A 16,575-nucleotide genomic window follows, 5' to 3' on the forward strand; every position below is an offset into this window, starting at 1 on the left:
CCCCCGCCGCCCCCCCCCGCCGCCCCCGCGCCGCCCCGGTGCCGCCCCCGCGCCGCCCGCCGCCCCCCCCGCGCCCCCCGCGCCGCCCCCGCGCTGGTGGCCTTGCTTTGTGCGCTGCGCCAGCAGCCGTGCGCTGGGGCCTCGGGGTGCCGGTGGCCATTCTCCAGGGGTCGTAACCCCAGGCACCTTGTCAGGTGCCACCCTGCCGTCTCTGTGTTGTCTTTTGTGGCGTTTAAGTGTTTTTTTAAATTTATTTTAATGAGTTTTGAGAGATCTTTGTGCAAAGAATATAAATTCTTTATCACATAGACGTCTGTGGCTTCGTGTATTCTTAATGTTAGCGTTGAGAGAGAGGTTTTAAACTTTGATGTAGTTTTTTATTTTTCATCTTTTTGTTTTTTCCTTTCGTGGATTGTGCTTGTGGTGTGTGAGCCTAACTCGGGGTCACAGTCTTTCCTGCGTTTTCTTCCATAGATTTTATAATCTTGGGCTTTACGTTAAGGTCCACGATTCATTTTGGGTTAATGTTTGTATGCGCTTGTGTTTGGATTCTAGTGTCACTGTATTGCTTTTAGTTAACTCTCCGAAACTCCTGAAACTTTTCAAATGAAGCATAAACCCAATGGGAAAGCTAAAACTCCTTAATGGTGAATTTTAAATTTCCAGATGATTTTGATACAAATTTTTGCCACGGATATGCTCTTAGTTTTTCATAGTTTATTTAATGCTGTAAAATTATATTCACCTTCCTCTTTTACCAATCGGTATTCAAAGTGATAATTGTTAAAATAAAAACCAGCATTCTGCTTAAATTATAATTTGAAATAAAAAAGTAAACCTGCCTCTATTGAGAAGACAGAATACGAAGCTAGTTTAATATTTCACAGACTTTGTTAGTAGCCATAAGAGGTGCTTTCTTCTCCCTCAGGACCTCCATTCCCGTGTGCGCCCCTCCAGCGCCAGCCCCGTAGAGCTCACCCCCTCTTCAGGGTGCACGCGGGGAAGCTCTCCCCGGGGCCCCGCTGCCTCATCCGCCTCCCTCCACGAACGGGAGATCCCTGGGGGCGAGGTGCTGGTCACTGATGTGTGCCTGGGTTATAGTAGGTGCTCAGTTAATGTTGAAGGAACGAATGGATTAATCTATGAAATAGGTTTGCCCCAGTATTAGTTTTAAGGCTCAGAGCTTCTAATAGGAACATATTAACAAAAGAAAATGTCTGACAAATTATTTAAGATGTTTTAGTAAATATTTACTATAGAAACCTTAATTTTTATTTTTACGAGTTAAAAATTATTTTCTACAGGGTTCGGTTTGGCAAAGACTTGGTGCAGATGTGACAGCAGTCGAGTTTTTAGGTCATGTTGGTGGAGTTGGAATCGATATGGAGATATCTAAAAACTTTCAACGCATCCTTCAAAAACAAGGATTTAAATTTAAATTGAATACAAAAGTTACTGGTGCTACCAAGAAGTCAGATGGAAAAATTGATGTTTCGTAAGTATGCTGGCTGCTTTTGGCTTTGATGTGATAACCCCATCTGTGTGCTTAAGAAAAATACTCTTTTTCAGCATCAGATTCGGTTACAACTTAGGGCCGTCTTATTACTTCGTGTAACTCCGTATTGAAGTTCATGATTAGGTTGATCCTAGAAGAATTAACCTGGTGTTCTCTCTGCAGTGTGCTTTCTCAGTAGACATTGAGAAACATTTAAGCTCTCGATGTTACAGTGAAACTTGTGTTTTTAGATATGTGCAGAAATCCATCATATTAGATTGCTTGCTATCTATTAGACCGACCCAGGGGATGTGTGCGTTTCTTCATTGCCTGACTCCGGTGTGTGAGAACTGTTGGCAACCCTTGAGAAATGTCTGGCCTTAAATTTCTGTCAGGTTTTCACGTTGATGTGTGTTTAATAGCCCTACGCTGTTCACTGTCCAGTATTGAAGGTGCCTCTGGTGGTAAAGCTGAAGTCATCACGTGCGACGTGCTCTTGGTTTGCATTGGCCGACGACCCTTTACTCAGAATCTGGGACTGGAAGAGCTTGGAATTGAACTAGATCCTAGAGGTAGAATTCCAGTCAATACCAGATTCCAAACTAAAATTCCAAAGTAAGTTGGATACTTATTTGCGTTTTCAAGAATTTTTAAATTCAAACACTATTTTGAAAATACAATCTTTGCAAGGCCTAAAACATGCCATTGGCTTTGGGGCGGAATGGTAAACTTCTACGTGGGAACAGAAGTAATGGGTTTTGTCATTACCCAGAGATTAGAGCCTGAGCTCACGGATGCATGAGGAGCTGTATTTTATGTGTGTGTTGGTTACTTACTGACGAGAAGCGCTCGGTGGCCGCGGCGCACGCAGCCGCCCGCCACGCCCCCCCTTCTGTGCCGCAGTGTCTATGCCATTGGCGACGTGGTCGCCGGTCCGATGCTGGCCCACAAAGCAGAGGACGAAGGCATTGTCTGCGTCGAAGGGATGGCGGGCGGCGCTGTGCACATCGACTACAACTGCGTCCCCTCGGTGATCTACACGCACCCTGAAGTTGCTTGGGTTGGCAAATCAGAAGAGCAGTTGAAGGAAGAGGTAATTCTTTTTTTTTTTTTTTTTAAGTTTATTTGTTCTGAGAGAGAGTGCAAAGCGAGTGAGAGGGGGTGGAGAGAGAATCCCAAGCGGGCTCCGCACTGTCCGGGAGAAGCCCGATGCGGGGCTGGAACTCACACTGTGACGACATGACAGGAGCCAACGTTGGACGCTTAACTGACTGAGCCACCCAGGCGCCCAAGAGAAGTTGCTCTGAATGCGAGGGTAGTGTTACTCCGGTGTGTGAACTGAGTGTGTGACACTGGTGGCTGAGAATCATTTTATTATTGCAGTAATGCATTTTAAAGTTACGTGCTTTAACGTAATTTAATTGTAGCTTCTGTACTTTTCCCTTTGTTAGTAGCACAGAGGGGGTCATTCACTTGCCTGTGTTGAAAAACTCATAATTCCAGAGCCTTTTAATTTCCCTGGACACACCCCCAGATAGAGTGGCATTTGCACCCGAACTGTATCTCGTTAGCAAGTGGCTTTGGTCTTGCCTTCAGCATGCTCTGAGGAACTGCCTTCTTGGGTTTACTTCCTGAACGAACGACAGAAGACGTCACCCCTGGGCGTGCGTTGTCTCGGAGTTCACGCGGCTCTCCTCCGTCTCTCCCAGGGCGTCGAGTACAAAGTCGGGAAGTTCCCCTTTGCTGCCAACAGCCGGGCCAAGACTAATGCGGACGCGGACGGCCTGGTGAAGATCCTGGGGCAGAAGTCCACGGACCGGGTCCTGGGGGCACACATCCTGGGGCCGGTGAGCGCTGAGCCCCCAGCCCCCCGTTGTGGTTTCCAGAAAGCGTGGCTGCGCAGATGAACGTAAAGCCACCTGCTCTGTACATCCCGGGCTTTCTGTGTACCAGCAGACCGTGCTGTGGTTTCCGACAAGGCTCTGGCCGCACCCACGGTCGTGCCCGTCACGGCGTCTGCCTTCTGTCCCACATTCCGGTCGTCCCTGGAGAGCCCACACTAGGGCCTGGGCCTGCCTCGCACCCTCCGGGGGCCCTTTCCACTTCGGGCTGTTACATCCAAGGCCCCATTAACCCTGGTCCTGGTCCTGTCTGCCTTTGACCTCACGTTTTCTCACTTTTGTCTTTTGCTCATTGATTCCCAGTTTCGTGGGCTTTCTCTCCGGTTGTTAACAGGCGAGTGTTGCCGGGTAGAGCCCACTGCCCGGAGTGCTGGGCCTCCAGCGCTTCGTGTGAGCGGCTCCCCCAAGGCCTCAGCTCACATGGCGCCTCGGAGAGCAGCCTTTCCTCCCGCCGCATCTGCAGTGCGGCCTCCCTGGGGTGTCTGGTGTAGACACTCGAGTGCCTACTCAGTAATACGTTCTCTGGAGGCGTTCAGTGACTCATTTTCCCAGTTCTGGGAGGTGGGAGTCACTGTTCCCATTTCTGAAGTGAGTACACTGGAACGAAGCACACGTCATGAGGGCCTGAGGTAGTCAGTGGTGGGATTTGAACCCGGGCCAGCTGGCTCCCGAGCCCAAGCCCTTACCTTCTGTGCCCCCTCTCTGTGAAACTTTTCCTGACTAGAGGCAGTTGTTTAACTGCTCTGACAGCAGATCTTGTTTGCCATGGGAAGACAATGACTTCTTCATTTATTATTTTGCAGGGTGCTGGTGAGATGATTAACGAGGCTGCCCTTGCCCTGGAGTACGGAGCGTCCTGTGAAGATATAGCTCGAGTCTGCCACGCGCACCCGGTAATTACCAACAGCAGAGTCCATGGCTACCTCCATTTTTGTTGCACATGCACATATTTGCTTTGTAATTTTAAATTTCTTCCCTTGCAGACCTTATCAGAAGCATTTAGAGAAGCAAACCTGGCTGCATCGTTTGGCAAATCAATCAACTTTTAAAGTAGAAGATTCTATTTTTCTGAAATCACCTGGGAGCTTTTGTAGAGGTCACATTTCTGAACAGGAAATGCTCACGGCTCCAAGAATTTCTAGGACTGAATTATGAAACTTTTGAAAGGTGTTCATAGGTTTGGATGGAATAATCTCATCTATTTTAAATTTAATATTTTGTTTCAGCGCATTAATATTGCCAGAAAAAGCTACTTCTAGTAGCTTCCTGGAACATTTTATTCAACCCATATTTTCATGCTGTTTCTCAAAGATTCACCTTCACTAAATTTAGGTTATGTAGCTTTTATCTCTGCTGTGGTAAAATTGGATTTACTTACACGGATGGAGGTGTTGGGTATGTGAACCAGCTGTGTTTGAAGCAAGGTAATCAAGTTATTTTAAACTTGGTTTTCGTATGGGAAACCATCATTAGAATAAGATTGAAATATGTATAAACCAAACTGATGTAAATACATGGTCTCTCACTTGTTTTATTTAATCCCCAAATTCTTACAGTTTAGAGGTAGAATGTATGTTTAAATTTTTAAGGACCCGTTGAGGTCTGTAGTTAGACAGTTATCCACATTAAGGGCGTACATCTGTGAAATCCAGATATTAAAGGAGGACTCAAATGTGTTACAGCAGGGAATGAAAATAACAGAAATAAACAGTCTTAAATGCTCGCTTAGTGGTCGTTTTGAATGGATATCAAGATGGTCGTAGTTCTAGGGCTGCCTCTCGTGTCTGTGCTTATTTGTCTTTATTATTCCTTTTAGAGGCCTGGACCTCGGTCTGTCACACTGGGGGACCCTGTAAGGTCATCTGTGTGAGTGCAGCTCTGTGTGGAACATACCCTGCTGGAGACACAGCCTCCGGAAACCCTCTGCTGCCTGCTGTGGGTCTCCGTGGGTCCTTGGCTGGGTACAGGACTCTTTCAGGGGTGCTGTAAGATCGTATTGTTGACTTAAGTTTAAAATGGCCTTTCCTTGGGGCGCCTGGCTTTGTCGGTAAGGGCATGAAGTTCTCCCCCTCGTGGTTGTGAGTTCGAGCCCCAAACTGGTGTAGAGGTTACTTAAAATCAAAGACTTTTTTCTTCAAGTGGCCACTTCTCAAAATAGTTAAATACTAAATGGGCTTTTGCATATTTTAACTAAATTTAAGAATCATTGAGTACTTCTCAAATTTAGGATAGTTTCATTTCTGGAATTTGCAAACTAGATACTGGATTGCAATTTAAAGATCACAGTCCAGGACAATTCAGAGAATGTAATTTAGCAGCAGAAAGCTGAGTGGGGTAAGACACCGTCAGTACCTTATCCCTGCAAGCTCCGTAGTTTCGGGTTTTGCGTCCCACACGTCATGGGCCACGTCTCCCCTTTCCTTCCTGTGGCCAGTAGTCGTAGACCGTGGCGGGGCCAGCACGAGCGCTAGCTGCCTCCGAAAGCTCGTGTGCGGTTGCAGGAGGCAGTTCACTTGGCTGAACTCCCGACTCCAGGTGTGCGGCCCCTGCTGGCCGGCAGCTGTTCGGCTTCTGGGCTGCACGCATGTGGGCCAGAGGCCGGGCGTGGTGTGTGTGCCCCTGGGGGCCTCCCCACCGCGCCGCGCTCTGCTGGGCTTGTTCCCTCATCTCTGCCGGTGTCATTGCTCCAAACTCAGTCTTCCTGATTCCTGGACAGGAAGACTTGGCTTCTGCCCAAGTTGCCACTTCCTGGGACCCACCAAGTGAAAGGCCATTAAAGATGGGAATCTCACCCAGTGCTGTTCTTTGCCTGCTTCTGGTTGTTTTCCAGGACCTTTACTTTTAAAAATATGCATATATTTTGTTCAGAGTTTGCATTTGATATGAGGAGGGTTGGCCTGGTAGGTGCTACAATAACCTGTGTCTTTTAAAATCTGAAATCCCACTATTATGTGAAGTGCTAGTTTATTTAAACTTCAAAACGTCCCCTTCTCTAGGGAAAAAAGTTTCTAATTAGGGAGTAGTGAAATGTAATGTAACACGAAGTCCTAGCTGTAGAAACACAAAATGGTTGTTACATATGTCTAATGTCTAGGTGGGAATGAAGTTGTGGGTACAAAATGAATTTTAAATATTCACTATTTACTAAGTTCTCGATACTTTCTTGGCTTGTGAAGGGTGGGACTCCGTTGTCCAGTTCATTGAGCTGATTAAAATGAGTGATTTCAAGGTGAGCTCTTTAGGTTTTAGGTGAAAAGGAATGAATAGTAAAGAGTTCTCTTTTAAGTAAAATACTTTAAAAAATTAATTAAGGAAAGAAAACAGTTGCTCTAGTAGATGGTGAGGTAAAACCACCTTGCTAGGTAGGTAGCTCTCCCCAAAAGTGACATCATTGCCCTGAGGGAGGAAGTTGTCTTCTTGTTTGAATTACGTTTGTTTACATAACTTCTGTTCAGGCCTCGCTTCAAACGCAGCTGTGTTGTGTGGGGGGCTGGGAGTAGCCGTGAGAACGTGTGAGAAAACCACTCCGGGCCTGGCCTGTCACCCAGACGGCTCGGCTGCTCTGGCACCCCAGCGATTGTCTTCGTCCCGTGGAGTGGCCCTTCCGGGACCGTGGTGGCCTCACCCGCACACTGCAGCACAGAATCTTGAGTTTGTGAAATCTAATAAAGAGCGACAGAACGGTGAGCAAGTCCAGCGTCATTTTGTTCTGTGCCCTGCAGTGCGGGGAGGGACAGTGTGCGTATCCGGCTCCGTACAATGTCAGCCTTCCCCTCACCCCCTAGAATAGGGCCAGGATCGTTAACACTTAAAAGCCACAATTTACCCTCATTTTCTAAAAATTGCTTTGTGTTCTCTTTCCCAGACCAAGGAGAATTTAGAGGAGTTTTGGAGATTGGATTTACTAAGCGGCCGTTGAAATGGTGAGGGTGGCTCAGGCTGTAGCCTTTCTCCTTCCCTCTACTTGGGAGTCCCTCGGGGAGGTGATTTTGAGGGTCGGTTGGTGGAGGATGTATTACAGCCTGTTGACAGACACAACAGAAATCGGGGGCCCAGAGAGGCTGGCGGCTGGCTTATAAACCCATCTGCACACTGAAAGTATTCCTGGGTCTTAGGGATTCATGAACTTTTACTGAAGTAAAAGTAACACTGTAAGAATTATGCCAGATATAGATTTATATAAAAGCACTGTACTTTATTTAAACTCCATACAAAATGTGATTAAAAACATTAAATAGGTAATGAGTTTTAATTTTGAAGATCATGAAGTCAGTTTTTAAGATGTAGCTATTTTACTTGGGTCACCTGGCAGCCTTTTGTTACAAGCAGGTGCTGTAAACAGCAACTTTCTGGCTAATATCGTGGAGGAGCGAGCGCACTTCGCCTTCCAGTCTTCCTAATTCTTGAGCTTTATCTTCTAAATATTTTTGATTGTCCTCATATTTTCTTTCTAAATCTGTGGGAGATAAAAAGAAAAAGGTCAGAGCAGTTTATCGTAGGAGGACCTCAATCTAAATAAAACTCGTCGTTTTTGCCCGGAAGGCCCAAGATGGAGTGAACAGATTTCCACCTTTTAAAAACACACCGAAGCACGCCTCGGAGGCCAGCCCGGTCCTACCTTTCAGGAGCTGCAGCTTGCTGTGGGCTTGCGCCAGAAGCGTTCTCGCTTCCTGCTGCAGCAGTTCAGCTTTCCTTCTGGCATCAGCGGACTCTCCGGTTTTTTGGGCAATTAATCTCTCTACTTTTTTATACTTTTCATCAACTTCCCCGTCCAGAGCCTGTAATTCCATCGAGACACAAAGAGGTGGTAAATGTGACGTCTGACACGAGGGCCGTAGTGTAGTGGCGGCAGGCTCGGAGCGGTGCTCCGGCGTGAGCTGATTCTTGTAAACATATTGACAGTATGACTGTGACACAGGGACATTAAATAGAACACCGACATGAGTTTTTGGGTATGTCGGAGGACAGTTACATCCAGTCAGAGAAGTAAGTGCTGAGATCTAGTCATTTACATCCAAAGAGCCCACTGGGAGAGGGGAGGGTGTGCGGGGAGGGGGAGGGGCGCGAAATGGGTGCGGGTCCGAGAAGGCGGCAGCACTGCTGCTTTTGAGGAACAAGGTTCAAACTGCAGCCTTTGCTGGAGGATCGTTTCAGAGCGCTGTCCTTCGTGTAAGCCAGTGCTGTATTTTTGCTGAAATGCTCTGTACAAAGATTGCTTGGGAGATTTATGCTCCCAGAACTCACTGCAGGAAAGTACAAACCACGACACACAAAAATGGACGTGGCCAAGCACTTTTTCTCGCTGTTTCGTTTCTTCCCCGACCAGATGTGAGGGAAGTCACCCTTCTGTAAGGCCTGAGAGCCGCCTTAACTTCAAGGTGAGATCTCGAATGAGTAAGAATAGGGAGTCATAAGCTGAAATTAACAGTTTATAAACATCTGCCCACTGAACATGTTTCAATAAGAATTTGGCTTCTACTGAAAAACGGGACTCCTAGGAGATTTCCTCTGCACAATACAGTCCCGTCCAGCGAGAAGCAAGGGGTGAGGGGCGGTTCCCCGCTGGCTGTTCTGAACCCCTGAAGCTTTTTCTACCCTGCTTTCCAAGATTCCTCCACAGGCCAGGTAACTACGGGCCGTAAAGTACAAGCGGGTTTTAGGACCTTTGCCCTTGGGACGCCTGCGTGGCTCAGTCGGTCGAGTGTCCGACTCTTGATTTCAGCTCAGGTCACGATCTCACAAGCGTCAAGGAGGTCGGGCCCTGCGCTGACAGCATGAAGCCTGCTTGGGATCCTCTCTGTCTTTAATAAACAAAGATTCCCGCCCTAAGTTAATTTCCTTTTTTTGCCCCCTTATCCAAGTTAGGGTAGAGGGCTTGGGTCCCGCTTACTGGACACTTCCGTATCCACTCCCACCCTTCCCATCTGTCTTTAAAGACTGTTTCCAAACTGGTCCCTAGGGAGGGTTCTGATGACTAGCCCTGTTCGGGCCACAGCCCTGAGTAACCCCAGGGCGGGCAGGGAGGGGGTGTGTGGCTCCTTCCCGAACACAGCTGTGAAGTTACAAAGATTTCCTTACCTTCTTAACGTCGTCGGCACTTTGTTTCACAGTGTACACCACTTTCTCGATATACTCTGCCTCGCCGGAGTTCTGGGCGGTCTTCCGCTTCAGCTCCTCCACGTTCCTCTCAAGCTCGCTGATGCGCTGGGAGGCGTTGCGCAAGTTCTCCTCGGAGGCCGCGGTCTCAGACTCGATCTACAGGTACAAGGTCAGTCACCGTTAGTAAGCGGCAGGGCGCGCTGGGAATGCAGGCCGGGAGGGGGTGAGAAGGCCACGCTGCCGTTTGCTCTAAACCAAAAGGAAAAATTACTACAAGGAAAACAATTTCAGGAGAGCTTATATAAAGTGCCCATCTTTATACTTTTCACAATTCCAATGATCTAGGCTGAAATTAATGTAAAATTCTTCACTGAACCGCCCCCAGACAGCTCGATGTGTTGAGAAAGCATGTTAAGGACACCTGCAAACTTTGGCAAAACAATGTTCACAACTCAGCCAATGTGAGAAAAAGGATTTCCACATAAATTCCAAATCACTGTGGGTGGGAAAATGAGAACGCCCAAGTCACCTTTAGTTTTTCATGTCACCCTACATAGTAAACTCTAAGGGACGCCTGGGTGGCTCAGTCGGTTAAGTATCCGACTTGGCTCACATCATGATCTCACAATTCATGAGTTCAAGGCCCTCACTGGGCTCTCTGCTACCTCCATCTCCCTCTCTCTACCCCCCCCCCCCCCCNCCCCCCCCCCCCCCCCCCCCCCCCCCCCCACTGCTCGCACACATGTGCTCGCTCGCTCTCACAAAAGAAACATTAAAAAACTATTAAACTCTAGTGGAGGTTATGGGTCTTCAGAAACTACCTGGAAAATTGAGTATTTTCAGCTAAGGCAGACCAGGAATGTTCCTGAAAACCGAGAAGTTACTATAGGACCGAGAGGCCATGTAGTTCAGCGAAGCGACAGCTGGGACCTGGAAAGACTCAAAGTCATTTAGGAAAATCTGTTTGGGTAACTGGTGAGGATCCATGTGTGATCTCTTTTCAAGGAATAATCCACGAACATGGACTTTTAACATCCATCCCAAGCAAGCAGTCTGACCCATGACAGAAGACGGGGTTTCACGGAGCAGTGTTTGCTTAGAAATGACCTTCAAGGATGGGTCTATGCCCTAGAATTAGGCCTGATTAACAGCATTGTAATTAAGGAGTCATTGTAGACATAAGGTAAAATCCGTAGGTATTTCATGCTAAGTAACTCTACCTAAAAGCTCACCTAAGTATTAACACAGAAAAATATTCTTAGTTACAGTTTTTAGAAGATAAGCTTTAGTTTTAAAGGAATGATTAGTTTTTGACAAGCTTTCATTAATAGCATAGTTTAAGAATAAGAAAGAAAAAGAAACTCTAAAGTGCTTCCTGTCCCCCAGGATCCCTGAAAAACAAACCCACCATTTTTCCACTTACATCATCAAGCCAAATATCCCACCTAGAATTTGATCAAATCCTGTATTTCCCATTTTGCTTTTCTAAACTTAATAAACAGCACAGTGAGAAATTTGAGAAACCCTAGAGATAGAAAAGAATCATCAAAGGGTTAGAACATAGTCTGGTGGGAAAATGTCATTTTTCTTGAACAAGTAGCCTGAAGAAAGGGCCTTCTGAATACTCCAGATTAAGAAGGGTAAGTGGCCAAGGGACCGTCAAGTCTCACTGTACTGAGGGCAGCAGAGCAGGGGCGCAGGTTTCCATCAACCAGTAGTAGGAAAAGCAGGTCGAACAGCCGCCTCCCAGGCTTTAAACGCTGGGGAACGTCGGCTCAAGAAGGGCTGACTAATAGCATCCGCTTTCAAAGTATAGTCTGAAAAGATGGGTAAGGATCACGTGAGCCCACTTTTTTCCACGTCCATTAAAAAGTTTTTTTTAATGTTTAATTAGAGAGAGTATAAGTAGGGGAGGGGCAGAAAGAGAGGGTGCCACAGAATCCAAGGCGGGCTCCGAGCTGTCAGCACAGAGCCCGACGTGGGGCTCAAACTCACGAGAAGGGAGATCATGACCTGAGCCGAAGTCAGATGCTCAACCGACTGAGCCACCCAGACGTCCCTCATCCATTTTTATAAAACAAATGGACTTTTAAGTGTTGGATGGAAAGATTTGTTTGTATTAACAGATTTTTGAAAAATGACAGGATTTTTAGAATAAAGCCCAAATCCATGTGAAAAACTCTATTCTTAGTGTGTGCATTTAATACCTGGTAGTCTCTAAGAGAATTCTCCTTATTAAAAAACATTCCAAGTTTTTGGGGTGTCTGTCTCGCTCAGTCAGTGGAGCACGTGACCCTTGATCTCAGGATCGTAAGTTTGAGCCCCAAGTTGGGCGTAGAGTTTTCTTTAAAAACTGTTAAGTTTTTCATGCATTCTTAACAAAACATATCATTCAGCTGTAAGATCTCTCACGTCTGTCCAGAATCCGGGACTGGGAACATTCTGACCTCTGATGCTTTCCAGTGGCTTTCAAATCATACAGTAAAATTTTTATGAATGCCCACCTCATAAATTAAAAAAAAATTTTTTTAATGTTTATTTTAGAGACAGTGAGCGAAAGAGAGCGAGCATGAGCCAGGGAGGGGCAGAGAAGGAGGGAGACACAGAGTTCAAAGCAGCCTCCAAGCTCTGAGCTGTCAGCACAGAACCCAAAGATGGACTTGAACTAATGAGCTGTGAGATCATGACCTGAGCCGAAGTCAGATGCTTAACCGATTGAGCCACCAAGGCGCCCCCACCTCATAAATTTTGAGATCCTGGTCTTAACAACTATGTAGGTTACTTTTGGGCTACTTTATAACAGAATGAGTTTTCTAAAACTAAACTTGGAAATTAATACTGTCCCTTCATGCTACTAAACAGAGTCCTTGAACAGGAGATAAAAACATACCCTGTCTTTCTTAGGCTTTTCATAGGGGTCAAAGGGGGCCTTAATGTTCCAGGGTCTTCAGGGTCTTTTTTTTTTTTCCCCTCTGAAAACACGTTTAGCATCTGTGCTGAGGGAGTAGTTCAAATTTGCTTAAATTAGAGGAATCCTTTAATGTTCAATTGTAAGAATTTTCATGTAACTACCAAATGCACTTTGATAGCGTTTAGGTGGGGTTTTGTCCCACGTCCAGCCCAGACCTTACCGAAGTCAGCAGGTTCTGGGTCCCCTGGATGTCCTCATCTGCTTGTTTAATCGCCTTCTCTGCTGCGATCTGGGCCTTTTCTGCCTCCTCCAGGGCGTCCTTGACCATGTCTGCGGTGACTTTGACATCAGTTGCACTTTTGCTGAGGAAAGGAATGAACGAGACAATCATCCATGGGAAAAAGTACTCTCCGGACATTTAAAAATACCTTTCTTTTCAAGGACAGCCTTCTTGGACTGAAGCAGAGGGACTCCTATGGGGACATAGGAAATTTAGACATTTCACTGGTTGAAGAGAATACATTTTACTCCCTGCTAGATACACACAATAAGCCCCTAGGTGCCACAACGTCTTCACATACCTGGCTCTTTTAGCTTCTTCTAGCAACATCTCCGCTCTGGCAATGTCAGCAGCGCTTTGCTGTAGAATAACCTCTACTTGAGAAAGGCTTTCAACTCGTTCCCGAATATCTTCTGTCAAGTTCTGTAACTGCTCTGGGGTGCTAGGCATTTCCATTTTCAGCACTTCGTTAGCAACGGCTTCAATGCTGTCCAAGTCAGCACTGTCCTCTGTTAAAAGCAAAGATGTCCCCATAAAGAGGTGCAAGTCACAGTGGTTAGCTCACTCCGTCACGTGTGGTCACCCACCAGGTGAAGAGCATTCTGGGGCGACGTCAAGACCGACACGTTTCCTGTTTAAGAATTTATAGTGTAGTTGAGGAGTTACACGTGAAAAAGTAACTACTAGAATTTGCTGTGGGCTGGGAAAGTCAGGGAAGTGTTCGTGGAGGATTAGGAACCAGATCAGGTTTTGAAGGATGACAGGGTTTGAAAGGAGAGAGGACATCTCTGGATGGAGAGACTGTATGGGCGGAGCATGTCACGTGAAAGTCAAACAGAGTGAATGGTTCCCATTACAGAAAAGAGCAGACCCCAGGGTGTAAGTCTGGGACTTGATTCTAAAAGTCAAGGAAAACTTTAGTTGAGTCTGGAAGAACAGCCGGGGACTATTAGAAATGCCGATGTCAGGAGCGCATACTCCTGGTGTAAATGGTCCGCATTCTGGAGATGACCGAAAGGGAGAAAATCCAGTCAGGAGCGAGAACCAGATCGTGTATTATCAAAGAAGCCAAAGGATTTCAAATGGCACATATCAAAGGTGGTCCAAAAAATGCCCAAGAGGTTAGGCGCTAAACAGGTCGCCAACTCCAGATTTTTTCGTTTTAACTATTCAAGAATACAAAAAATGAATCCCCTAAGGATTTGAGCACAGGACTATATGTGACCAAGCGATGGCTTCCACAGGATATTTCGTTAGACACCCACAGGATACCCCTGGCTCCTTTCTTATTCCCCGTTTTCCTGCTACCAGAATACTGATTTTTGCTCAGGCACCTACCTCTAAGGTAAGGTAAACTTAGCAACTCCGAGTTAAATGCGGGTTTGTATGCCAGGTATGGTAATTCCACTCTGTTTGCTCAGGACATTTATGCACCGGCAGGGGATGCATTTCTGGCTCTGAGATTTATGGAGAGCTCACGGCTTCTGGGGAAGATTTCCTTCCTTTAAAAAGCTACGACAGCGGAACAGGTGGGTCCCCTCCATTAGCGAGCACTGAGGCTACGTGAAGTCTGAAACTCTGGCAGCAGCTCGGAACAAGGAGCCGGCCTGAGAACAAACCAGATGTCCTTACCCCTGGCTCCCGGAGCCCCGGACCTTTCCTGCTGCTGAACTTCTTGCTATGTCACATGATACGCATCCGTTTTGATTAAGTCCACTTCACTTGAAAGTTTTGTGCAACTTGAAGCCAAAACCTTCCTTACTGATAACACTTAGATGGCTGACCAGAAACTTAATCTCTAGAACTGTGGTTCGCCTCCTGTCTTTCTCTAGGTGCGACACTGAGGGACAGAGCTAACCGCAAGGACAATATCCTGTAAGCAACAGGGTGACAAAGCTTTGCAGGCAAGGCCAAAAAAAAGCCACTACTCTGAGGATCCAGTGACATTCTATGTAATTCAGAACAGAATCCAAATTCGGTTCTCACACCGTGGATGTGACTTGTTGATTTCCTGCTTGGGTTTCTCATCTGTGTCTGCCCAACATCAGAGAAGATTACTTTACATGTACATTAGTTTAACGTTTCTTCACGCAGCCTTGTTTTGTGTTGCTTTGGGAAATGTTACTTTATTCGCAACCAGAACTTGGTTTTATCTAAAACGCAAGCTTGAATTCTGACCTCTAAAAAACACAGACTCTTAAATAGTTTTTAGGGGCGCCGTGGCTCAGCCAGGTAAGCGCCCGGCTTCAGCTCGGTCATGATCTCCCAGTTTGGTTTGTGGGGTCCAGCCCTGAGCTGGGTTCTCCGTCAGCACGGAGCGTGCCTCGGACTGGATTCTCTGTGCCCCTCCTTTCTCTGCCCAACCCCTGCTCATGCACATGAGCTCGCGCACGCTCGCTCGCTCTCTCAAAAACAAACATTTTTAAAAAATGGCTTCTAGAAGCCTAACATTAAAAAATATAAAACCAGTTTTTACATTCGAAGGTAGGAAGAAATAACTAAGAGCAAAACGAAAACAAGTCCTTACGGGTCAGAAAGTCCCTGATTTGCTTGATCAGGTTCCTCAGGTCCTCGTTGCTTTTGTCCACGTTTTCCTTGGTGGCGCTGGTTTTCTGCAGAACGCCCTGGGCCTGCTGCCTTGCCTCATCCGCCCTCAGCTTCGCTTCAGAGACCTAAACGGGAGGAATGAATACGTCACGCGGGGCACGGCCTCGCTCTTCCTCAAGTCGCCCAGAATCCTACACGCGGGCCAGGAAATGATGCTGAAAACCCGTGCATTTGGGATCCTGGCTTTAGAGACACAGGTGTTTCATTCAGCTGCGGTGTGTCCCCCGCCGGAGCGGAAGCATCCAGCAGAGAGGCTGCCACGCCGTGTTCTTACACGGATCGCGCTAGCGAATCAGCATTGATGTTTAACTCTTCCAGAACATCCGGAGGCCTGTACTGTACTTTTTCTTGGGAGCCAGTACAGATACTTCAGTTAACACTGTCACTGTGGAAAAAGCTATGCTCGGTTCGTTGCTCGGGATGAGATTTTTACAGCGCAGCTCAATGTTTTCCGAAGCCTGGCCCCACGCTAAGTAACACGATTATCTCCGATTACTGTCGGGGGAGAACCCACTCTCGCGACCCATCCGTGAGCAAAGCCTCCCCGTGCGTGTCCCGGACCTCACAGAAACTCGGACTTTTCCGCCGCGAGGGTGACACACCCTGTTCGCCTCTCCCCTCCCGGCCCCCTGCGGCGGGTAACGGCAAGCAAGCCCCGAGGCCCGCTTACCATCTTGGAGAGCTGCTCCACCTCGGCCAGCGCGCTCAGCACGTCGCGGTCGAAGTCCATGGCTTTCTGCCAGGCGCTGTGGGCGACCGTGACCAGGCCGCCGCAGCCGGGCCCCCCGCACTTCTTCTCCCCGTCGTCGGTCCCGCAGCTCGGGCCGCCGCACTCGGTCTCGGAGCAAGAGGCCCCCGGAGGCGTCCCGCAGGTCTGCAACGAGCCAGGGGGCAGGCGCCGGCCTTCAGAGAGGGAGCCTGCGGGCGGCCGGGCGGCCCGGACGGCGTGTGGGGGTGCTCGGCACGGGGCCGGAGGACACAGCGCGCAGGAGGGAGAGACGAGCAGAGCGCCTCGGGGTGAGCCTCTGCTGCCTGCCGGGGAGCCACGAAGCCACAGGGCGTTTCGTCAGTACCCTCTGCCCTGATGAACCAGAAACCTCGCTGCGGGGGGGGGGGCAAACATCCGCTGGATCAAGTTGGAATCTGCCAACATGGGAGCTGAAGAATGCTTCCCCTTGATCCTAGACCGTTGGATTAAAACAAACACGCAGAGGGGCGCCTGGGTGGCTTAGTCGGTTGGGCGTCCGACTTCCGCTCAGGTCATGATCTCGCGGTTCGTGGG

General features: G+C 47.8%; 2 protein-coding genes across 2 annotated transcripts in view; one reads left to right on the forward strand and one right to left on the reverse strand.

Moving 5' to 3' along the window:
* DLD (dihydrolipoamide dehydrogenase) overlaps window positions 1-5,119 on the forward strand; it is a 29,376-nt gene extending 24,257 nt beyond the window's left edge. Inside the window, exons 9-14 of the mRNA XM_039247242.1 lie at window positions 1,305-1,495; window positions 1,940-2,110; window positions 2,399-2,588; window positions 3,205-3,342; window positions 4,200-4,289; window positions 4,380-5,119. Coding sequence (XP_039103173.1) covers window positions 1,305-1,495; window positions 1,940-2,110; window positions 2,399-2,588; window positions 3,205-3,342; window positions 4,200-4,289; window positions 4,380-4,445 — 846 coding nt within the window. The 3' untranslated portion in view covers window positions 4,446-5,119. The remainder of the gene's footprint in view (window positions 1-1,304; window positions 1,496-1,939; window positions 2,111-2,398; window positions 2,589-3,204; window positions 3,343-4,199; window positions 4,290-4,379) is intronic.
* Window positions 5,120-7,566: 2,447 nt separating this feature from the next.
* The window catches only part of LAMB1 (laminin subunit beta 1), a 74,519-nt gene continuing 65,510 nt past the window's right edge, over window positions 7,567-16,575 (reverse strand). Inside the window, exons 26-32 of the mRNA XM_039247203.1 lie at window positions 15,964-16,167; window positions 15,214-15,358; window positions 12,988-13,195; window positions 12,627-12,768; window positions 9,475-9,651; window positions 8,015-8,174; window positions 7,567-7,852 (exon numbers count right to left, since the gene is read on the reverse strand). Of these exons, the coding sequence (XP_039103134.1) occupies window positions 7,716-7,852; window positions 8,015-8,174; window positions 9,475-9,651; window positions 12,627-12,768; window positions 12,988-13,195; window positions 15,214-15,358; window positions 15,964-16,167 (1,173 nt within the window). The 3' untranslated portion in view covers window positions 7,567-7,715. The remainder of the gene's footprint in view (window positions 7,853-8,014; window positions 8,175-9,474; window positions 9,652-12,626; window positions 12,769-12,987; window positions 13,196-15,213; window positions 15,359-15,963; window positions 16,168-16,575) is intronic.

The sequence above is a fragment of the Hyaena hyaena genome, unplaced genomic scaffold, assembly GCF_003009895.1.
Source record: "Hyaena hyaena isolate Hyena2069 unplaced genomic scaffold, ASM300989v1 scaffold_294, whole genome shotgun sequence".
In the NCBI taxonomy this organism is placed as follows: domain Eukaryota; kingdom Metazoa; phylum Chordata; class Mammalia; order Carnivora; family Hyaenidae; genus Hyaena; species Hyaena hyaena.